The 24,283-nt window shown below is 39.3% G+C and overlaps 2 protein-coding genes across 4 annotated transcripts in view; one reads left to right on the top strand and one right to left on the bottom strand.

Moving 5' to 3' along the window:
- The first annotated feature begins 5,360 nt into the window (after positions 1–5,360).
- On the top strand, positions 5,361–14,388 carry sec61g (SEC61 translocon subunit gamma). The gene is made up of 4 exons (XM_039753319.1): positions 5,361–5,490; positions 7,289–7,387; positions 13,657–13,759; positions 14,238–14,388. Exons 2-4 carry the CDS (start codon positions 7,294–7,296, stop codon positions 14,245–14,247), a joined length of 207 nt encoding a protein of 68 aa, XP_039609253.1. The 5' UTR covers positions 5,361–5,490; positions 7,289–7,293; the 3' UTR covers positions 14,248–14,388.
- A 1,588-nt stretch (positions 14,389–15,976) lies between these two features.
- The window catches only part of tpk1 (thiamin pyrophosphokinase 1), a 592,809-nt gene continuing 584,502 nt past the window's right edge, over positions 15,977–24,283 (bottom strand). For all 3 annotated transcript variants that reach the window (XM_039753315.1, XM_039753317.1, XM_039753316.1), the window contains one exon: positions 15,977–16,766. In XM_039753315.1, coding sequence (XP_039609249.1) covers positions 16,627–16,766 — 140 coding nt within the window. In that variant the 3' untranslated portion in view covers positions 15,977–16,626. The remainder of the gene's footprint in view (positions 16,767–24,283) is intronic.

Genomic DNA, 24,283 nt, shown 5'->3' with positions numbered 1-24,283 from the left:
CTCTATAGGAGCATCCAATAGTAAGTATGAAGGGCCACAGACCTGCCCCCAAAAACGTGTGGAAGATGGAGGGAGTTCCAAGCCCAGAGATCCAGAGGTCACCCCAGAGCGCGGAGACCCCAGGGAGGCTGTCACCAGAGAAGCCCCAACCCCCACTCAAGAGGCGCAGAGGATCACCCCGGGGGGCCACAACCAGCAGCCGGCAGAGTCCCGGGAGATATCAACGGCAAGCCCTCTGGCCCGCCCGCAGCCGCTCACCCCCGAGTCGGCCGGGCCCGGGACCCTACAGAGCCCAGGGAACCAGATCTCACCAGGCAGCCACCGGGAGCGACCAGACAGATGCTTAAGGCAGGGGGAGGGTAGGCAAAGATGTTGTAGTATTGCCAGATGTCCCAGGAGAGGAGAGAAGTCCAAAACCCCACCTGACATATACAGTCACACACAAACACAGTCATACACTCCCTCCCTCATGCTCTCACATACACATACAACCCAAGACTTACAAGGATGTACGCCAGACACCCATTCACACTCCCCATACACACCCTACTAACTCTGGTCCCGGTGCTGCCATACCTGAGGTACAACCATTCCTGGACGCCAGAGCTAGCCCCGTTCCGCAGGGGTAATAGTGAGCAGGCACCCCCGTCCAACGCAGAGCAAAGCAACCCACCACTCCAGACCACAGGCAGACGGCCAGCTCCCACTCCTAGCCTCCATCCCCGGGCAGCTAACTGAGAACAGAGGTGTAATAAGACCTCTAGTCTCCCTCCGCCTGCTCTAATGTAATGTTGGTGTGTGTTGATAAGGTGCATTTTGTGGTTGGGGGTCATGGCAGTGCCGCACCATGTGGCCTACACCAGCTGATGCCAACACACAGCCCCACTTCCCCAAAACTCTCCGTGACTAGGTGCAGTTTAAAATTGGAAGTGGACACCGGCACTCGGAGTGAGGCTGAAATTTCCCCCTACCGGATGCCGTTGAGTGTGCCCACTCCCAAGGCCCTAAGTGTGCATTTGTGTGGAATGTTGTTTGTGGAAGTGTTTAATGTGCAAATAAAATTGGGGGGTAGGCTATAATATGATATTTGTAACGTCTAATATGTCTTATTTTGTCTAATATATTGGGTAATACGAGTGTAATGGTGACTAAGGTGTGTTATTTTATGTCTAGAGGGCTCTAATAATGTTAAAAAAACGTATTTAGAAGGTCGTAAACAGGTTTTCTATACTCTTAACTGCAAAAATATTCGATTTATAAATAAAGAATCTTACTTCGCGAAAATTCATTTATCACGGTAGAGTCTGGAACGGATTAACCATGATAAATGACGGTTCACTGTACTCCTAACAGTCTTCATGCTCGTATGTTTATATACCTCTGGCAGAATTTATAGATGTGTACCATTTTTAAGAAAAAACGAGTGATTAGACAAAATGCTTATTTTTAATGGGATTTAAATTAAACTTAGGAATCTCTTAACAACCCATAGCTATATAGGAAACTTTCAGAAAGCATTTGATAAGGTGCCACATGAGAGGTTGGGCATCAAATTAAAAGAAGTGGGAGTTCAAGATGATGTTTTTAGATGGGTACAGAATTGGCTCAGACACAGGAAGCAGAGGGTGATGGTGCGAGGAACCTCATCAGAACTGGCCGATGTTAAGAGTGGTGTTCCACAGGGGTCAGTGCTAGGGCCGCTGCTGTTTTTAATATATATAAATGATTTAGATAGGAATATAAGTAACAAGCTGGTTAAGTTTGCAGATGATACGAAGATAGGTGGACTAGCAGATAATTTGGAATCCGTTATCTCATTACAGAAGGACTTGGATAGCATACAGAATTGGGCAGATTTGTGGCAGATGAAATTTAATGTCAGTAAATGTAAAGTATTACACATAGGAAGTAAAAATGTTAGGTTTGAACACACAATGGGTGGTCAGAAAATCGACAGTACACCTTATGAGAAGGATTTAATAGTCGTAGTGGACTCCAAGCTAGCAATTTCCCGACAGTGTTCAGAAGCCATTAAGAACGCTAACAGAACGTTAGGATATACAGCACAATGTGTGGAGTACAAGTCCAAGGAGGTTATGTTCAACCTTTATAATGCACTGGTGAGGCCTCATCTTGAGTACTGTGTGCAGTTTTGGTATGCAGGCTACAAAAAGGACATAGCAACACTAGAAAAGGTCCAAAGAAGAGCGACTAGGCTGATTCCAGGGCTACAGGGGTTGAATTATGAGGAAAGATTAAAAGAGCTGAGCCTATACAATTTAAGCAAAAGAAGATTAAGAGGTGACATGATTGAAGTGTTTAAAATTATGAAGGGAATTAGTACAGTGGATCGAGACTTGTATTTTAAAATGAGTTCATCAACAACACGGGGACACAGTTGGAAACTTGTTAAGGGTAAATTTCGTACAAACATTAGGAAGTTTTTCTTTACACAAAGAACGATAGACACTTGGAATAAGCTACCAAGTAGTGTGGTAGACAGTAAGACGTTAGGGACATTCAAAACTCGACTTGATGTTTTCTTGGAGGAAGCAAGTGGATAGGACTGGCGAGCTTTGTTGGGCTGAATGGCCTATTCTCATCAAGAGTGTTCTAATGTTCTAAATAATAACATGCATATTATCAGTTCTTAATATGCAGTATTGCCACCTTTACCATCAATGACAGCTTACTGTCTTTTGTAGTAGTTCTGAGTGAGTCTTGTTTATTTTCTTAGGTGGTAAAGCTCACTATAGTTCTTGGCAGAAAGTCTCAAAGCTCCACGTGATTTTTGTTCCAGAAGTTTCTAAGCTTCTCTAGGTGTTGTTTGGCATATTGTAAGTGGGCTGTTTTGTGGCATTGGAGTAGCAGTGTTTTTTTCTGGCAATCCATTTTTGCTCAGTTACCTCCATACTGTGCTTACTGAAGAAGCCACACAACTTTGTTTCACAGAAGTGTGTATGTCAGGTAAAGTTGCTTATGAGTTTTTCTTTGGATTCTGAACAAATTTCCTGGCAGTTGTGTCTGAAATGTTTACTGTTCTATGTGACTGTCACTTGGTATTAACAGAAGCCCTAATTTTCCATGTCTTGATTGGGCTTTGAACACTTCTGATTGGCATTTTCAAATCTTAGGTTATCCTTTTATATCCTCTTCCTGATTTAAAAAGTTGAACTACTTTGACAGTTCTTTTGCTTTCCCTACGCATCAGTAACCAGCAAAGTCAGTGCAGCCCTGGATGAAATACACAAAGGTCTCTCAACAGCTAAGAAATGTAACTGTTTATACACTTGACATAATTACAGTCAAAAAAGGCACATCTTCATAGTCGTCTCAACCTGTGCGTCAACTCGGGTATATAATACCAGGCCAAATAATTGAGGGTATCTGAACTTTTGATCAGGAAAATCTGTGGTTTCAGTTATCAGTATGATTACTAAAGGGCACACACAATTCCTTCATGATTTTTATAGCTTCTTACGGTATATAGAGTATGTTCAGTTTGAAGATATGTGTCTTTAGCTAACTATAGCTGTGTTTATCCAGCATAAGCTTTTAATGTTTAAATATGAATTTTTCATTTTACTTACTTAAAACATTGCTTCATAAAATCCAGTTTGCCTGCTAAAATTAGACTCATCTGCTCTTTTTAAGAAAACTGGAAACTGATTACTACCTCTTGGGTATTTGCTATGATTATATGAACTCTTGTGTGGTTTGTTTTTTTTCTGGGTCTCGGGGCTGTGAGATCAATCCTTTATTGAACAACGGTTTTTCCTGAAGCTATCTATAAACAGTGTAGCTTTGCATGCTGTGTATATATAGGCACAATCCTCACTAAAATCAGAAGCTCACCCCATTTACACCTACTGTATCTTTTCTATTACATGTACAGTATATCCAGGAATTTTGAAACTCTAGCCCTTGTTTCAACCCTGTGTCTTGCATTAGGTTTATTAACATGTGCAGTGGCAATGCTGCTCCTCTGCAACAAGAAAGATCCTCCTTGCATGGAGTTTGCTTGGTCACCCTGTGTCTGCATGGATTTCCTTCGGATGCTTCAATTCTCCAATTAATTCCACAGGTCAAAGACCTTCAGTTTAGGCGGATTGGCGATGTTAGGTTAACCCGAGTGTCTGTGTGTGTTTGTTCAGCCTGCAATCGACTGGAACCCTGGCCTGCCTTGCACCCTGCGCTTGTTGGGATTGGCTCCAGCCTCCCTGCCACCTGGTTGAAGCAGGACTAGGAAATGGATGGAAATTAAGCTCCATTTGGAATCAGACTTGTAGCATTGCACAGTATTATAGGAAATGCACCATTACAAAAAATATAATACCCACAGCATGTCTAATGACCATTTATTGTAACTGCCTTAATAATCATTTTCATTTTTTCAGCTGTGGTTTTATCTTGAGCAGTACGCATTACCACTTAAAAAATAAATACGCTGAAAATAACCTATTTTGTATGATATTTGTAACCGTTTCCCATTGCTATTTTATTGTTTATTTGTTTACATTTTTCTCTACAATTCATGTTTCTCTGATTCTTAACACCAGTTAAATCTTCCTAACTTTGAATGAAGCTTTATATGAAAACAGTAACTTCCACTCTAAAAAACTGGACTTATTTTGCCTTTTTATGTGCAGTTTCACGAGATCCAGAACACATCTCTCCACTTTTGCCAACATTTAAACCTCGGCGATATGTTATCCACCATAAGAGCGATTTCCAGTCATACGAACTGCAGGCATATGACCAAATATTTGGTGAATAAATGTATCAGTGACGAACGATTTAAGGTTTTAACATACAAAAAGTAAACCTCCGGTGACTCTTTTTCCTTTAAAACTTATGACAGCTGAAGTACTATATTCTTTCGCTCATTTTCTACTATATCGGTCTCCTTTTGCATTAACCACTTTCTTAAATTCAATTTGTAATTATTTCTTCTAAAGGTCTTTATCAACGTTTTTCAACGTTTGTTTTTCTTTCAGGTATGAAAACATTCAACTTACATTTTCCGAAGATCTTTATATTCATCAAACAGTTTATTTTCTTTTCGCAATTACAAATTATTAAGAATTGATCATTATGTAATTTATTAGCATATTTATATCTAGAATTTCCATCTCTAAAATAACGCACCATTTTAGGGAGTTTGATTTTACTTTTCTAGGTTTTAGGAACAGATGTTGTGCTGACTTTATTTTCAATTTTCTCGGAATTCGCTTCGTACCCTCTTCGGTACTTGTGTACGTATTTTATGATGTTGATAACTTGTATGTGACTCATTTCCAATATCCAGAGCTTACATTCTTCTATTTCCAGGTCACACAACAAGTGTTACGGTCAGCGCATGCGCGTTGACCTAGCCGCTAAAGCGACGTCAGCATAAACCTATAAGGCGCTTGGACGGCGACGTGGATATTTCAGAGTAGAGTCAGCGTTTGAATAAGTTGTAGGCCTGAGGTTGGTCTGTAAAGTCTGGTAAGTAGTAATTATAAACGAATGTAAAACGTTTGTTGAAAGTTATTCACGGCGGATTTGCTTTAAGTTGGTAAATATTTTGTGATTAAGTATTTAGCCGGGAGTATTTACATTTTCCCTCTGTTAGCAGTGCAGGGTTTTAGTTCGAAATTTGTGCATCTTTCGGTGTGATGAACAGGGTGGTAAATCGGTGTTTCTGGCTTGCTAATATTACGAATGTTGTTGTTGGAATCTTGATTTTAACTTATGTTGGCTTGTTTGTTTCTTCACTCTGCTTCCACATTGCGAAACTTGAGGTGGCACGTAGAAGGTTCAGCTCTGATATCCTGCATTAAATGTTTTACACAAGTCTGTCTGTCGGGATTCTTGTGTGTTTTTTGATCGTCGGGGTAAGGTTTTAAACGGCCGGCGCTTCTATTAGTTGATAAATAACTGCAACTGATCTGTAATTGCCCGGTTGGGTTTTTGCGTACGTCTGCGGTGAACACCCGTCGCATTGGCTCAGCTGTGTGTGCCACGTTACACGGAGTGCTTCTCAGAGTATGGGATATATTTTAATATTTTTCATATCTATTATGAAATATGCCAATTTACAGGCCTTTTAAATGTTGTCCCCTTTAACTACGATGCTTTCCAAAAGCTGTTCACACCATAATTCTTTCACGCTTTAAAGCGTTCCTGTAGTTGTACTATGACCATTCCTTTTTCTATCTATAATTTTTTTTTTTAACTGACGGAATGGGGAATCGTTTTGCTGCTTTTATACCTTTTTGTAAACCTTTTGAACTATACATTTTTATGAAGTGAGCGTCTTGCAGTGGTGAACCACGAACATGGCGATAGCCTCGGGAGACACTCGCTTAGGTAAGTACGTTTATTTGTAGTAATGAAGACTATAGAGTCATTTTCCGAATAGTCGTGTCATGGAGACTTGGCAGGATAACGTGACTACCAAAAGAAATCCGCTTGCACACTTGGAGAACTCGCTGATGTCGCATTAACGATGATTATGCTGCGAATCAAACTAAGCGCATGTTCTTGTAAAGGTAAAACTGGTAACCGCTACTCCAGTTTGACGACGTAAACCATCGACATGGATTCCATATGATTATTGAAAGTTGTCATTTCAGATTTTACTGTCTGTTCTGCTACTTTTAGTCTTCCATCGCCACCAGTGTGACTTCGGCAGGAGATCCATTCAGAGAGCTTTGTTGTACACTCTCGACTAAATTGCTGGTATTTGTGGCTGAACTTGCTGTTATGTGAATGTATATGCATAGTTGTAGCGGCACATCTTGTCGGAAAAAACAATTTACATCTCCATTGATTAAATAGGGGGAGTAATATTTATAATTCATTAACGTCTTCGTGGTTAAGTAGCATGCTATTTTATACCAAGGCAGTTTGGGAGGATTTTAAAGTTATTTAATGAGATTTGCTTGTCTTGTATTTCTTTGGTATAAACCAACGTTGTGTTCATTTGACCTATAAACGTTAGTTACACTTTAAAAAAAATCTCCTGGTAACATTTTGAAACCTTTTTTATATTTTTGAGCGTTTTTCAGGACTGTTACTATTTGTTACATTTTTATCTGTCATTTTGCAAAAATTGATTTAGCATCTCTTATGGATAAGGGGAGTTTTAGTGGGTCTGTTATAACAGATTTTGTTACAAATTTCAAATTCAAGTTTAAAAGTATATTTAAGGAAATTTACTATCCACTTAGAATGCTTATACTGTATTTGGAGTATTACCTAGAACCAATATTAAATATTTTGGTGTGTGTTTTAATTTCAGACATCATGGACCAGGTAATGCAGTTTGTTGAACCCAGTCGTCAGTTTGTGAAGGATTCCATAAGGCTTGTGAAACGTTGTACTAAACCGGACAGAAAAGGTATATTTTTCAGATTTTGTACTATGAGGTTGGCAGTCTGCTGTATCTTACTAGTAGACTGGAAATGCAGTATGAATTGCTTTTATGGGACGTATGTAATAACCTGTTTTCACCCAGAAAAATAAACCTTTTTTTTTTTTTTTTCAATCAAGAAAAATGTGTAGTGTACCTGTGTTGGTTTGGTATTTACAATAAGAAAGGTATGTCAAGGCTGTACAGATGCAAATTTCTGTGGGGTTTTGAAGCAGTCACCAATGCTTAACCAGGTGTTCCAATTGGAAATGCAATTTTCCCCCCAGTTGCTTGATTCAATTGATAATTCAGTTTGTTCTGAAATTTGGCTTTACAGCTTTTTGTTTCCACACCATTGTGTACTTTGGTTAAAGGTCTTGCCTCCCTCGTGAATAAACCTACTATATGGCAAGATGCATAGAAATAGATTTTTTGCAGAATGATGATTTTATGCACTAGCTCGCAGCAAAAAATGGTCCCAAGTTGTGGTCTAGCTTAACACTTGACAGTGGGTTGTAATAACTGTATTTAACTTTGTGTAATTGTATTAACAGTCTTCTGCGCTTGAGAGAGTAGCTGCATTTAACACTAGAATTACCAGAGCCTACGAAAAAACTCGTAGATCCGGCCCACCTTAAATCCGTTCACACCTCTCCACCAGCGTCCTTTGTCCTCTACAGGTGCTGATAAAGACCAAGCTGCAAGCAGCCGGCTACTGCATCTTCTTCCCCCTCCCCAACCCCATCGACTTAGAACGTGGACGAACTTCTCCCAGCTCATGCCTTGATTGATTATCTGGGAGTGAAGCGGAGTTTAAGAGTGGAAATAATAGTTCATTATTTGGAACACACACATTTCATGTGTTACGTTTCTACAGTAATCTGTGTAAACACATTTTTAAAACCAGTGTTTTTCATATTTTAGTAATAAATGACAATGTAGGCATAAACTATATGTATTCAAACCCGATCTGACGCTGTTCTTTTTCAAATATTGCATGTACTGTGCGTTGGTCCTGCTGCACTGAATAAGCTCACACCTTCTGTAACAGCACCTCAAACGGACATAAAATGTATAAATTGGTATGCACTGTCAATTAATGAGATCATTTTCATGAGGGGTGCAGTGTGGTCCAAATAATGGGATTAAATTAACACACTTTTTCACAGAATTTTTTATTATATTAATTGCACATGCTAACAGCAATTTAATTGGCAGCTGTAATATATACTCTGACTCAAATCCACTTAATTCCATTCAGTATTACAGATGTTTTCATCCTGGTAGTACTGATCTGTTAGTTTCTGCCTACTGTTATAGTAGCTTCCTAACTAGTGTCAAGGCCTCAGATTTGGTTAATCACTATAAATATGTTGCTATTCACTCAGAACACACGAGAAGCATGCAGTAAGAATGGGGAAAACGGTCAGTGTGTGCACACCTTTGTAAACAACAAAATTTCATGTCCCTTTTTTAGTGTGTCTTCAGCCTGGCTTTTTAAATCAAAGGTAAACAGTCGTTGTACCACTGAAATGAAGTGTAGAAAACTGTCAGGGTGGTTGCACTTCCAGATTGTGGCATTTACCCCAGGTTTGCTGCCACTCTCTCCTCTTGTGCCTGGATGTAGGTAACTGAGGGAGGAATCTTTCTTAGATGGTCAAGTAACAGAAAAATCGTGTATTTTGGCTGACCTCCCTTCCACCACAAAGCACCCCCTTTAACCTAAGTTGTTGATGCAAAAACTGACATTCAAGACAAAAAACCAGCAGTGTTTTACTATACAGACTTTTAGAATACAAACCGTTTTCTGTCTCATTAGAATAGAATCCGTTTCCCCAATAGAAAGCATTGTGGATGTTTTGAAATTGGATCCCCATGAGGCACCCTTTTGAATTTGTACACACTTGTGTGTGTTTATTTATTCATTCCCTTTTAGCTTTAGGAAATGAAGCTGGTTATGTGCTCATTCTGTCATCTTTGCAAACTTATTATGAGAAAGATCTCTGCATTGGTTTTAACTCAAGGTGTCAGTGTTGGACAGCCTGTGATGCAGATAGGTTTACTCTTAAAGAGGAGTTTCTGACACTTGTTGGCCAAAAAGAGGCATCATGTAACTTAAACTAATTTCATCATCTTCATTTATAGTTGTAAAATCGATGCACTGTGTAATAGGGTACATTGGGGGATTCATTTTTAGGCCTCAAAGAGCAATATTTGCATAAAACGTAGCATTTTAGAAGTGGGTCTTCCCATCTTGTGTGATTGTACACCTAATATAACATAACATTGTTTTATGATTGTACAATGAATACTCCTTTGGCTATTTTGCTTGATTGAAGATTCTAAATTTGGTCTCTCTAGGTGAGTTTTAAAATGAATGGAAACTCCATTCTTGACAAATGTATGGGTGTGGTGTCTATGCAGCCTCCCAAAAATTTAACAATTTAATACATTTTATTTATAGAGTGCCTATTCATGAAGGGGTATATTGTAACATTGGATACATTTTCTGTATAGAGCACTAAAACGGGTAAATACATGACATACAAAGCATAAAGAGAATAAAAGATAAACCAGAGTAAAATACCAATTTCAATACAAGAAAAGACTGAACAAAAATTTAACTTGTGATATAATGCACACAAGTGCCGTCTCGTAAGAAATGTTTTCAGCAGTCCAGGTGTTGTGCTGTTGACAGTGATATGAGCAATGATGTTGAGCCTTTTAACAGCAGTGATTAAGTGAATCTGTTTTTTCAGGCTGTGAAACTGACATGGTGACAGTGATTTTGATGAATCTGAAAGTAAAGATTGTGTTCGGGTTTTTGTTGACCCTGCTTCAAATAAACCAGCACCACCTCGTTCTGATTTTGTGGGGCACTCGTTAATAAAAGCAATTTCTTGATGCGATTGAAAGATTTAAGACAGTTGTGCTGAACAGTGATAGGGAAAATAACTGTATACCTAAGTGAGACATTTAGAAAGTTTGGTATTGGCATCATTGGAGTGAGTTGACCGATTTCGGGAGGTCATTTCCAAGTCTGGGTGCTAAAAGACTGAAGGCTCTGCCACCCATAGTGTACAGGTCACCAAGGACCTTAGTGGACGAACAGGAGCATAAAGATGGAGAAAGTCACTGATATAGTCTGGTGTAAGAACATTTTAAAGCTTTTTATGTTGTTAGAATTTGATCCTGTAAGACACAGGGAGCCAAGGAAGGCAAAGCTGTTCATGTAAAGACTTTCGTGAGCTGGAACGGATTTGAAGGGGCACCTGCCAGTTAGCGTTACAATAATTGATGCTGTATGTGATCAAAGCATAGACCAGTATCTTGGCATTTGAAAATAACCTCTTTAAAATTGATTGAAATGGAGCTCTTAAGTTGTGCCTTAATGCCAATTTGTAGAAAGTTTTGTTCCATTTTAATTTTGAAGAGTTCTCCTCCATCCCAGTTTTAAGCAAGTTGTGAACTGAGAAAGCTCCAAGGTTTCTCGTTTTAACGTTGAAATATAGTGTTGTATCATCTGCATAAAAAATGCAGAAGAGCAGAGGGCCGAAGACCAAGCCCTGAGGAACTTGTGTGACGGGTGGCACTGAGCTGGATCTTCTGTTGCCACTCTTGCCTATCAGTCAGATAGGACTTGAACAACTGGAGGGCAGTGTCAAAGATACCCACGGTATTCTCCATTGTGGACAGTAGAAATTCATGTCTGACAATATCAAAAATGTGCTAAGTCTGACAATTTAATATTGTGATGTGTCCAGAGGCTGGTGCCAAAGCAGAGCAATTTCACAACTGTGCTGAATCCAGACTGAAACATTCAATCAGTTTATTGGAAGTTACGTAATTGGTGAGTCTGAAGGCCACATGTTCAAAACTTTTTTTTTACTTTTTAAAAAAAGCTGAAAATTAAGGTTGTCAGAATCAAGAGTTTGGGGGGGGGGGGGCTGTGTGTTTTTAAAAAAAAAAAAAAAATACACATTGGGGTTACAGAAGCCATTGTTTGATGTATTATTGTAATAGTCATGAAGGCGGGATTCAAGTGTGGTGGGGCGATTGTGTCCAGTAGACAAGTAGTTGGCATCTTCCAAAGTGGGCCATTAACAAATGCAGATGTGACTCGTGAAAATTCAGGAACAAGAACTGGATGTGGTGGGAAAACGGAAAGAGATAAATAGATGGATTTATGTCAGTTGAATTAAGATTTTAAGGAAAAAGTGGAGGAATTTTTCAGACTTCTGTAGAGGAGGTAATAAGCTACTTCAACCTGCATCTGGCCTAAACTACAGAGAACAAGCCCTTTGCGTTATCATGGCCATTTTCTATTCTGCCATAATGTGTGTTCTTGTGCTGCAGTTAGTGCATCCCTGTAAGCCTTTAGTGGTCCGAGAAAGCCTGGAGGTGCACAGCGAGGAGTCTTGCGTGATATTTTCTTAATGTGTTGGTGAGCTGATTTCATAGATTGTAAGGCAAAACAATTCAAGTAGGTCAGGAATTCACTTCTTGGTTTACATGTAATGTCAATATGGACTTTGATGCCAAGAATGATTGTCTGGGGAAGGGAACTTAAGTGGGTTAATAATTCAGTCAGATCATATACGAAAGACCCCTTATTTTGGTTGATGAGAGAACAAGAAAGATGGGACCATATTTTACTAGTTTGACTTGGGATACTCACAACAGTGGACAGTTAATTGGGATTCTTTTGACATTTTACTCTGATGTAGCAATTATTACGACCCCTCTGCTTTTCGGGAGCAGTGAGCCTCTGAAGTAAATGCATGCTGGATTGTGTCCCCTCTGTAAAGAGATGTAAATTCGTTTGTTTTTTTCCTAGTTTCTGTTAAGCATAGCACATCAAGGGCACAATCTGTAATAAATTCTGATAGCACCAATGCTTTGCTATTGAGATATTGTGTTAACAAAGCAGTATTGGCTGATTAGGGTTTGTTGGGCACAGATCCATAACCAGACTTTATTTTTAGTGTAGTGCAAATTTGGCACGTTGACCTCTTCTTTCCAAAGTCATTAGTAGGACATTGTATTCCTGAACAAATTCTGCCGGCAAACTTCCTATTCGTACCCTGGTGGTTGTAGCAACCTGACCTGCGATGTAGCAGTTTCTATGTATTAGTGCCTTTTAGGGCTGTCTGAACATTTGCTGTGAACAAACTGTTCAATATACAGGAGATTATCATGAGAGCAGCTCAACATAATGGAAAGCCAATAGTTATCTGACCATAGCAGAGCCCATTTCAGTAGCACAGTGGTGGGGTAGCAAGAATCTAGAAGAAGCATAGTGACGCTACTTGGAGGATCGATTCAGTTAAAAAGTAGATCTAGGATGCACAAAGATAATTACCAGAATTGGTGGTTCCAACATGTGGCCGCGAGTATTGCTGGTTAGTACACCTTAGTACTGCAAACTGGTGTGAAGATCATTTGGCTTCTCCTGTTGACGTACGTTCAGAATGATTCAATTGTGATCCAGTATATTTTGATTATAAGGACTGAATATTCCAAGTTCCTACATTTCCATAATAAGAAAAATGCTCACAAATCGAGCAGGACAGTCAGTTTCATCCAGTGAACACCACAAGATTCAAATCGGTTGTCCGTGACTCTGAACTCTGTCAAGGCAACGTCCATTAAAGGAGAGGCATTCAATGCAAAAGTAATCGGTTGCATCCATTATCTCTCTATCTATACATACAATACAGTAAGGGAAAGTGAAAAATGCCAAAAGTGCAAGGTTATTGTGGAAGTTTAATAAACCCTATTAACCAGGAGTAGTGGCAACGACATTCCAGCACTGGTTAGTGATTTTGGTCGCTTCAAATCACAACTGTTGGTTTTGAGTGCCTGTTGTCTAAATGTTCTACTGTAACTATAGCATAATGTCATCTTTAGTCCACTTGGCATGGCGGTTACATTAATTTGTTATGAATTTTCCAACTCCTGAGCTAGGACCCAAGGGGAGCCTTAGTGCAGCTGTAGGTTATTGTGGGGAGGGTGACAGAAAAACATAAACCAACAAGAAGCAACACCAAGTTTCAATCTTTGTATAATCTTGTTTATACACTTTTTAAAAAATTCTTTGATCATTTTATTACCTTGGATTTTCTAAATGGTGATCTTAAATGTTTTGTTTTGCAAATAACTTGGCTGCAGTAGTGTTTTATAAAATTATTTTATGATCCTAGAATTTGTCATACTTGAATTCTCTGTAAATGTAATTGTTTACATTTTTGGTGCAGAATTCCAGAAGATTGCAATGGCAACAGCTATTGGTTTTGCGATTATGGGATTCATTGGATTCTTTGTGAAGCTCATCCATATCCCCATCAACAACATCATTGTGTAAGTGTCCCTTTCTTCAGCAGTTTGTACAACTCAATCCACATCTCGTAGATTTCTTCAGAAAAAGATGCTGTGCTATGTAAGAGTAAGCTTTGATATCTTACTAAGGAGTAGATTGCTGCATAAAGAAAAAGTGAAGCTCAAAGTGGATTAAAGTGTGCATCAAAAGCTTCTACCAATTTGGTATTAACATTTTAGAAGGGGCAGTACAGGGATGCTGGGGCTGTTGGCTCTAATCCTGGCCACTCCTGTTTGTCCCAACTGGAATGTTGCTTTGAGTAATTCCAGTTTGTTCCCAAAGCCCAGCAGGTTGATAAATATAAACTGGTCTGTGCTGAATTAGTGTCCTCGTCACAGCAGACTCTGGTCACCATGTAATCCTCTGGAGTGAGTGGGATTGGAAAATGAATGTTTGCATGTTCAGTTGTTCTGCAGGTTTCCACTTGAGTAACATTGTGTAATTTGCTCTTTCTTGCAGTGGTGGATAGACGCTGGTTGCTGACTTCAGAAGATGACTGACTCTGTACACGAGGGTGGGTGGGGTGAGGGAGGGGACACTAAACATCTATTTGATTTTTGCCTCTTTGTTTTTCTATTTGTTTTCCAGTGTAAAATAAAATGGAAATGAACTTTTTGTCTCATCGATTTCTTTTAAGGGTGTCAAAACATCAATGCAGCAATCAGTATTTTAAATAAACAAGGCATTTATGTATTGAAAGGAGTATTTTGCATTAATTAGCTGCTTAGAGGCTGGGGAGGCTTGTGGTGTGAACATTCAGGGCCATAAATTAACCTCCATTACTCTTGGTCCCCCGAACCAATTTATTTTTCCACTTCATTACTAACAGTAAACCACTAGAGATGTTCTGAGGAGGAGAAAATGCGTTATGGAACTTTTGGATTTTATGTGGATACATACAGCCAACATATCAGAATAAAGTATATGCATGACTGAGGCAACTTACTGCAGATACTGCAACCAACAATGGCAGTGATATGTAAACCAGCAGCCACATTCAGCCAACAAACAAGCAAGCAAAGCCCCAAACCTGGTCCTGTTGACACCCTGTGGCTGCAGGTTTTTAAACCAACCAGATTCACAATATGTGATAATTGAGAATTTATCTTTATTTAGCTGGTATTTTTCTCAATTCAGAAATTTTAGTATTTTTACATTAAGACATTTAGATTTTTTTTTTTTTTTGCTATCTTTACAGTAAATGTTTAAAAGGCTGCAACTGCTTCAGCATCAAACACACCAAGTCAATAATGGAGGCAGAATGGAAATCGGGATAAACCAAGAAATAACAGCTCGCTTAATTAGGTTAGGAGTCCAATTTAAAAAAAAAAAACAAAAAAATCTGGATTTTTGAATGAGCCTCCAGTTGTATGGTGAGCTTGCGTGTAGGAGAGGTTGATGGCTAACAACCACAACATGCTGGGAAGTGCATTCCATCTAAATTCAAAGGAAATTGTAAATGTTAAGACTACAGAAAGAGGAGAGGCCCACCAGAATTTGGAGTCCTGCACACATTGGTCTGTCTTATTTTTTGAAGTGCCAGTGATTGACTTACCAGGCTAACTGCTGAAGTTAATGTTGATTAGCTGCTAAAATTGGGTGATCTTGGTCTTGTGGTATAATAGGAGACCTGGAACTGTGAAAGTCACAACCACAATTCCTAGTCTGCTAGTGTGACAACACCTCCAGTCATCTGTTGCAGTGGCAACTGCCAGATCATCTTGAGACATGCAAGCAGAACGCAGTAGACAAGCCATTATTTTAAAAATGTGCAGTGCTACTTCAGGAGACAAGTTGTGCTGCCACCACAGGAGTTGAAGGCTAGTGTGTGTCTCATTTTTCCCCATGGAAAAGTCATCTGAGATACTTGGAATTGTCCGATGCAAAGAGTGTCATTAGATTAGACATCTTAGCATAAGTCTCTACTGTAAAATGCCCAGGAGAGGGAACAGTTGGCCAAGGTCTCCAGGACTCTTGCTTGCTGTGCCGGATTTGTTGGACTTTTCTGTTATAGTTGTCCATGGTCCCCTAGATGTTCGTTTTCTCCAGAGTTGCTGTTAAGTGGACTTCCTGTTTTTCCTTTCTTCTGTTGTCAGCTTGCCATAGCCAAATGGTATATAAATGAACAGATACTGAAGTGTTACATTTACTTTAAAACCGTTTCAGATTACTTTGTTTTCCAGTCTGTTTTTAAAAAAAAACCTGACTCTTTATGTATACTTACTATGTAATTAGTAATTTGTAAAATGTATTTTTATATAGAATTCTTTATGGAGTTTAAAGTAAATTGAATTGAGGAGGCACAGGATTTTACTCTCCCTACAGGTTGCATGGATGTCTAATGCTGATAAGCCCATGGATTGCCATAGTCATGACTTTTGAATTCTATGGTCATTGTTGCTACTTGGACACAGTGCAGTGAAATTCTAGCTTGTGTTCAACATGTGCCATGTCTCCACACTCTGGGGACATAAGTACTTGTATATTATGTGAAGAATTACAGAACAAGGATATTTATATTATAGTATGAATACTTCATATATGTTCAGATTTCCTTTTAAAGCAAATCACAGCATTGATTCATTCACATGTAACTGCAGTGCAAGGAGGTCATTGGGTGTTCGTGCCTGATAAATAAAAACAGGCACTTGGGTGGTGCACTTAGGTCTTTTTACTGATAAAGGTTCTAAATCCAGTGTTTTTATTCAAAAATCATTGATAACGATGTCTTATTAGCAAATGCTTATTAAATGAATGTAAATATTAAAGGCTTATAAAATGTCAAGCCTAATTTCTCTATGCTTGCAGGATACTAAAAGCAGTAATTCAAATCAAAATACACTGCAGTTTACTTTCTTTGTATTCCCATGGTCCACACTAAGGGCTGGTCAGTTTCAATTGTCACAGGCTTCCTCTCTTCGTCTGCAGGGACCGTTTCATACGTGTTAGAAGTGCTGACCAGCTTTCCAAATTTTAGCTCTTGCTTTTCTGTAATTAAAAAAAAATCATATGTCAATTTTATTTATATAGCACATTTAAAACAACATAGGAATGCTGTGCCCAAAGTGCTTTACAATAATAGAATAAAAGAAAAACATACAATTAACATGAATAACAAATATAAATAAATGAACATAAATAATAGAAGTAATGTTATATAATCACAATAAGGAAACCATCAGTATTACTGAAGGTCACGGAATGCAAATGAATAGAAATGAGTCTTTAATCTTGTTTTGAACTGTTTAATTATAGATGACTCCTTAATAAGATGAGGTAGAGAGTTCCACAGGCGAGAAACAGCAGCTGCTAAAGCTGTCCCCCTTAGTTTTACATTTGGTATGAGGGACAATAAGAGACAACTGACCAGAAGATCTAAGCACTCTGGATGGCTGGTGTAAAACACACAATTCAGATAAATGGGCAGGAGCAAGTCTATGTAAAGATTTAAAAACTAGCAACAAGATTTTAAAATCAATTCGAAAACTGACAGGCAGCTAGTTTAAAGAAGCTAAAATTGGAGAAACCGAATCGGACTTTCTTGCCCCAACCAGAAAGCGAGCGGCAGCATTCTGGATCAACTGTAACCTGCGTATCAGGGATTTGCTAATCCCAGAATACAGCGAATTGCAGTAATCGAGGTGAGAAAAGATAAAAGCATGAGTAGCTTTCTCAAAGTCCCTAGAAGACAAAAAAGGCTCGATCTTACCTAATAGACGAAGCTGGAAAAAGCAACTTTTGACTACAGAATTTACTTGGTTCTCAAAAGAGAGGTTACTATCAAAGATAACACCAAGATTGCAGAGGTTTGCAAAAGACGGAGAAAGAGCCGAGTAGTCCAATTTGGGCTTTAGCTGATGGACCCACTATAAGCACCTCCATTTTATTTTGATTCAGATCAAGAAAATTATTAGGCATCCAGGATCTTAGTTCAGAAAGACAGTTGTGCAGTTGATTTATTGCAGAGTTGCAGGCAGGAATATAAACCTGTGTATCATCAGCATAGCAGTGAAAAAATGTTAAATTTCCTAAAAATCGCTCCAATAGGGTGAAGGTATATAGAAAATAAAATAGGACCCAAAATGGATCCCTGAGGAACACCATATTTAAGAGGAGCAGTAGACGAAAATGAGGAATTTAAAGTCACTAAAAAGTGTCTACCAGTTAGACATGACCTGAACCAGTTAAGAGCAGCGCCTTTAAGCCCAACAAGATGTTCAAGCCAACAGCAATATCTCATGGTCAATAGTGTCAAAGGCAGTAGTCAGGTCCAGGAGGACAAGGACTGCAGCACCACCTGAGTCAGTAATAATAGAGATGTCATTGAATACTTTCAGGAGGGCCGTTTCAACCCCATGAAAATGCCTAAAGCCAGATTGGTAGATCTCAAATAAATTATTGGAGTTAAGGTGATCAACCAATTGATTATACATAATTGATTATAAATGATTCTTTCTAATGTTTAGCCAGAGATGGCAATTAGGAAATGGGGCAAAAATTGGCTTAAACTCCAGGATCTAATTCTGCCTTTTTTTGGATGGGGACGCACTGCATGATTAACAAATGAGGGCACAACTTCCTCACTAATAGAACCATTGATAATGGCTAGTAAAGATGGACCCAAAACATCAAAGGCTTCCACTAAGAGGCATGGTGGTACAATATCAAGAGGACTGAGAACTGGTTTAAGGGTTTCAATAGTTCTTTTTAACTGTGAAAGGGAGATAAGATCAAAAGATTCCAAGACATTACCATGATTAACAGTAGGAAGTTCACAGCCAGTTGGAACAATACCATAGCGAATATTATCAATTTTACTGACAAAGAATGAAAGAAACTGCTCACATGAATGAACAGTACTATTTAATCCCATCACAGAATGAGGGTGAATGGCTGCATTAATTGAATTAAATAAGTCCCTAGGATTCTTAGAATGATGGGATATTAAATCAGCAAAGAAATCATGTTTAGTTTTCTTAATTGCAACCTGGAAGTTGAATAGAGAAGTCCTAAAAATCTGTTTAGAAATAATCAGTCCATCTTTTTTCCGTCGTTCCGCAGTTCGACAGGCGCGGCGCAGCGATCGCATAGTTTCATTTAGCCAGAGAGCAGGTCTTACCTTATTACTGCGTGTCTTGGGCGGAGCAATTGAGTCTAAAACCGTTTTACAAGAAGAATTACATTTTAAGACAGAATCATCAATACCATCATATTGGACATGTACATCAAGACTAGAGAATATGGTTTTAAAATCGGATATAATAGAAGGATTTAAAAAGTGAGAGCAGCGTGGGGGACAGCTAGTTGTTCGGACATCAACAGTAATATTCAAATTCATCATTATAGAAAAGTGATCAGTAAAAGAAACATCGCATAGATCAATATCATTGACTGCAATATCACTTGTAAGAACGAGATCAAGGGTGTGACCGAGAGAGTGAGTTGGCGTATTAATATGCTGGATAAAATCAAGTATGTCCAATAGTGATAAAAAGTCATTAACAAAAGGTTTCAATTGACAACAAACGTGAATGTTAAAATCACCAACAATAAATACTTTGTCATGGGAGAGGGTGATATTAGCCAGGAGATCAGAGAATTCAGAAATGAAGATATCATTAATTACAGGAGGTCTATAAACCATGGCAAACAACAAAGAAGGGGAGCTGCACACTTCGAAAAGTTGCAGTTTGAAGCTGCTAAACAGACCCTTTGTAAGGCCCTGACAGAAGAACATACTTTTAAAAACAGTGGCAATGCCCCTACCACGACGAATCAGCCAAGGAGAGTTTAAAAATGAATACTTGAAGAGTCACCATTTACAATTCAGGTCTTGGTGATGAAAAGGAAATCCAGATTATTTGAAATAATAAAGTCTTGCAGAATAAAAGTTTTATTAGACACTGATCTCACGTTCAAGACAGCAGCCTTAATAGAAGTAGAAAGAGCTTGTTGTGGGATGAGCACAAGTGATTTGAGTGAAAGATTAGCAGCATTTACTCCCCGAGAGCACACCGAGGAAGAGTGATGTCGCCTTGAAATGGAGAAATTAATTCCAGTATCCACCACCATGGGCCAAGGATGGAGTCCTGTGCAGGAGAAGATGGGTCATAGACGACTTGCAGGCATCAGGAATCCAAGATCTGGGACTTGAGTTGGTGTTGTTTAACGGCAATACCGGCTCTTTTTCCATGGCGGCGGTGTTGGGTGCATTTACGTCTCCGAGAGGCATTCAGCTCACTGATACAGGTGAACACCAGGGTCCAGGTGAAGAAGTCAGCAGATGAATAAAACAAAGGTGGAGGATCACATAATATCCCATCAGGAGATGAAAATTGAGAAGAAAGCAAGCAAGAAAATATGTTAAGTAAAGAATCACTAACGTAGGACAGTGATCGTTGAGATAAATTAATACATAAAAACAAAGATAAAACATAGATTAGCAAGACGAGCAGACAGCCAGCCACAGCAGTCGGTGCCATCTTGAACTGTCGCCGTTGGTGAGGGAATAGACATGACAATGTGATCAACTCTGTGGATAACATTAAACTTAACCTCCGGTTTCAGCCTCATCATCGTCTTTCCCATTCAGAGAAAGCAGAGTTTGCTTTTGAAGGATCCACCTTATTACAGTTTTATCTGCTTGTGGGTTACGGCTTAAACATCTTCAGTTCTTGCATAATTTGAAAGACAGGTTCAAAAACAATATGGCTCCATGTCACCCAAGCAGATTTGTCGATTTCCTAGTCTTTAATACTGGACTTCCTGTTGTATGTTATAATAACACAGAACACATTTTAATGGAATTAGCAGATTTTTTAATTGAAACATGATAGATGAGGAATCGAGTGCAGAGTTAATCTTTATGGCAAAGATTACCCAGAGCACAGAGCATTCAGTGGTCATACTAGTGTTAAAGGGCAAACTCGGAGCTACAATTGGTACCAAATTATCTAACAGAGTCTGGTTGAGCACGGTCTCTGTGACTGCACTAATAAGCTGGACTTACTATGCTGTATTCAGTTTTCTTCTTTCTACAAAAATGTTAAAAAAATAAAGTTTTATGCAACTAAAAAACTGAGCCATTATCCACATGTCTTGATTTGACTTTATTTTTTAAATTAAATCAATACAACAGGCATTTTTTAGTGACCAAAGAAAGTGCATTTCAATTTAAGAAATTTCAGTTTCATGTTACCATAATGTGAACAGTGTCCACTGCTGAGCATGGCTGTGTTCCGTAAATCATAAACTTACTCTTTCCAGAGGACAAAGAGCTTGAGCAGGGCAGGCTGTGCCAGAATTGGAAAGATTGTCAAACTAACCCTTGTGATCAATTCTGATGACACACCCTCATTGAAAGCAAAAACAGAAGAATGTTGCAAACTAAATCCTGTTACAATTCCTGTTGTTTCTAAAATGATACCCACAGAAAGGAGGTAAGGCGTTAACGTATAAAATAGATTTTTTCACTGTATTTTAAAATGATATATTCAAGGTGGTGACCATCATTAATGATATGCTCTTTGAGACGATTTCTGAACGCTTAACATGACTTGTTTGGCCATTTCAAAGGGAATAGTGGCAATTTTCGTGGTGAATAGCATCCTTGAGGGCTTCAAGGTTTTGAGGTCTGCGTGTGTATACCTTCGACTTGAGAGAGCCCCACAAGACGAAATTGCACAGAGCACAAATGGAAATGTGCCTTGTCACTGCAAATGGCAGTGGAATCTTGATGAACGGTTTGCAGAAGTTTCACGCACAACTCTCTATGGCTCTCCCAGTCTCTCTCAGCGAGTTCCTGCACTTACCATTATTTTGTATGGATAGAAATTAGGACCTCATGCAAAATTCTCCTCAAAAACGTGTTGGAAATGCCTAAGGAAGAAGTATGTTTGCATGCTAAATGCCTAGTAGAGTGCAAAATTTATGCCCTTACGGCTTGGATGTTTTCAGGCGTTCGTACAGTCCAAGGACGCCCTGGAGATTTTCTGTTCAATGTTGTACCCATCTGTCTAAATTTAGCCACCCACTGAAGAACTGTTTTCCGATCTGGGACGTCACCATTAGGAGGACTGTGAAGTGTGTTCAGAAGGCGCATTGCGTAGTGATAATGGATTCGTTGTTTTTGAAGAACGCTTCGATGGCAAAATCACAGTGTGCACCGGACCAAGGCATGTTGCCATCTGAAAACTACAAGGTATTGCCAACCAAAGGACCCCCACCCCAACCTAATCGGCTGCCTCTACCTCACACAATGACCTTGAGAAATGTGGTACAGTAATCCCTAGCTACTTCGCGGTTCACTTTTCGCAGATTCACGACTTCACGGGTTTTTAAATATAGTAGTAGTATTACCTAGTCTAAGAACAACAAAACAAGTTTGTCAACTAAGTGCGTTGTAACACGGGCTGTGACTGGTACATGGGAGGGAGACGACAAATCACAGCTTCCCGCTTTCTAATTGGGCCTGTGATTGGTGCTTTGACTGATGCCCAGATCCCACAGCACCTCCCCTTGTCTTTCTGTCGCGGCCATTTCGCTTCAAGCTTTCTCGCCAAGCAGTTTACTTTACATTGTACTGTGTGTGATTTTTTTGTGGTTTGTTTGTGTTGAACTTCGCTTCAATTTTCACCCTCTGCAATGGCTCCCAAACATGCTCCTTCTTCCAAGGCTGGTGCTGAGCCTAAACGCCAACGAAGAATGATGACGATCGCTGAGAAGGTGAAACTTCTGGATATGTTGAAGGAAGGGAGAATGTTCACGGCTGTGGCTGCAGACTGGCTAAGGATCTGCAAGAGCGGTCACAGGAATGGGAGGACGATATGGTTCGATTGGTCCAATTTTGCAACAAGGTCGACGATGTCATGACCGCCTACAAGCTGCTCTTAGACCGGAAAAAGAAGCAGCGGCAGCAGCTGCCAAACACAATGTTTTTGCAGCCTCGCTACGGATACACCTTCGGAAACCGCGGAAGAGGTGCCCCAGGAAATGGCACCGCCGTCTGAAGAGACGTAAAATACAGTCATTGGCTGCGCAGTAAAAGTCATCATCACCTTCATCGTCATCATTTTTACTGCACAGCATATTCATCACCATCATCACATCATATATAGGTACGTGTACTTCGCTATACAGTAACTGTAAACTTATCTATCGATTTCATATTGCTTAACAGTTGTCCCTGTTATTAATAGAGTAAAGGGTGGGTTGTAAACAGTACAGGGAGGGTTTATAAACGTCCAAATACACGTTACATTATTAAATAAATATGGTGTCCCTACTTCGCGGAAATTCAGTTATTGCGGCCAGCCTTGGAACCTATCTCCCGCGATAAACGAGGGATTACTGTACTTCATTTTGGCTCACCCTGTATCTAGTTCTGTCTCTGAGTTGCAAAGTTGTGTCTTCCTCTTATAGAAATGGTGAGTCCCATTAAAGTTTTTTTTGTAAGATTAATTAGTGCAGTTTTTTAGATCCAGATCATGAGAACAAAACATGACTGATTACATTTTATTTTTAACACCAAACATATTGCTTATCCAAAAAAAGGCAACAAAATCCCAAAAGGTGGGTATGATCTCTGCTTCTAGTAATGTGCTGGTTATGTTTCTGTATAACTGATATCTACCCGCCTTCTGAGGGCCATGCACACAGTCAAAGAGGCAAACAGCCCTTCTTCATTTCTATGATTCTTACATATCAATACGTGACTGAAAAGCATCTTGTCCTTACCAAGTCCTATGATGAGATAAATCGTACTTCAGGTAACAAACAGACATGGGGGCTACAATTATAAGCAGACAGTAAGTTTTGCACTGACCAAGGCAGGATTTCAACCAAGACCGCAGGCGCGGTGTTTTCTATGCAACTAATTAGGATTACAGTTTTATTGCTGTGCTGGACTATAACTTTTGTCTAAGAGTACGTGGTTTTGTCTCATTATTGGTTGAGTTTGCAGTGCTGAATTTTCAAAAGACAGTTACTTACCCACTTTATTTTCGTCAAGACCATTTTCTGAGAAATACATAGGTTTAATGTATGGTGTTCCCACACCCTTATGGAGCGATGTACCTTTCTTTCAGTCCCCCAGAAAACCTTTAAAACTACAAAGCTCCTTTTTGTGAGTTTTGCAGTTGCAAAATCTAATGTACAATGAAGTTTAATATCAGTTTTGCAAAAACATTAATAAAAGGAAACTTGTCTATTTCCCTCACCACTGCCTTTCATTTTGGGAAGTTATATTATGCACATCCAATAGAGCAAGATTTGAGTACCCAGCGAGGACAGGGGCAGCCTGCACGGTGTTGGTCAATTTCAGTGCACTATGTAAACATGTTATTGTCTCTTTTACCAGCCACAGCTCTTAGAAGGTGCCCAATGACGGTAACTGACCCCATCCTTTCTGGTCTAGGGACTATAAGACTGAAAAAGAAGCGTCTCATTTTAGGAAAGAACAGACCAGCGGACAGAGCTCTGAACTAAACTCCTGACCAATTTACAGA

The sequence above is a fragment of the Polypterus senegalus genome, chromosome 5 (assembly GCF_016835505.1).
Source record: "Polypterus senegalus isolate Bchr_013 chromosome 5, ASM1683550v1, whole genome shotgun sequence".
Lineage (NCBI taxonomy): Eukaryota > Metazoa > Chordata > Cladistia > Polypteriformes > Polypteridae > Polypterus > Polypterus senegalus.
The sequence above is the reverse complement of the archived record's forward strand: the minus strand, read 5'-3'. Positions and strand labels throughout refer to the sequence as shown.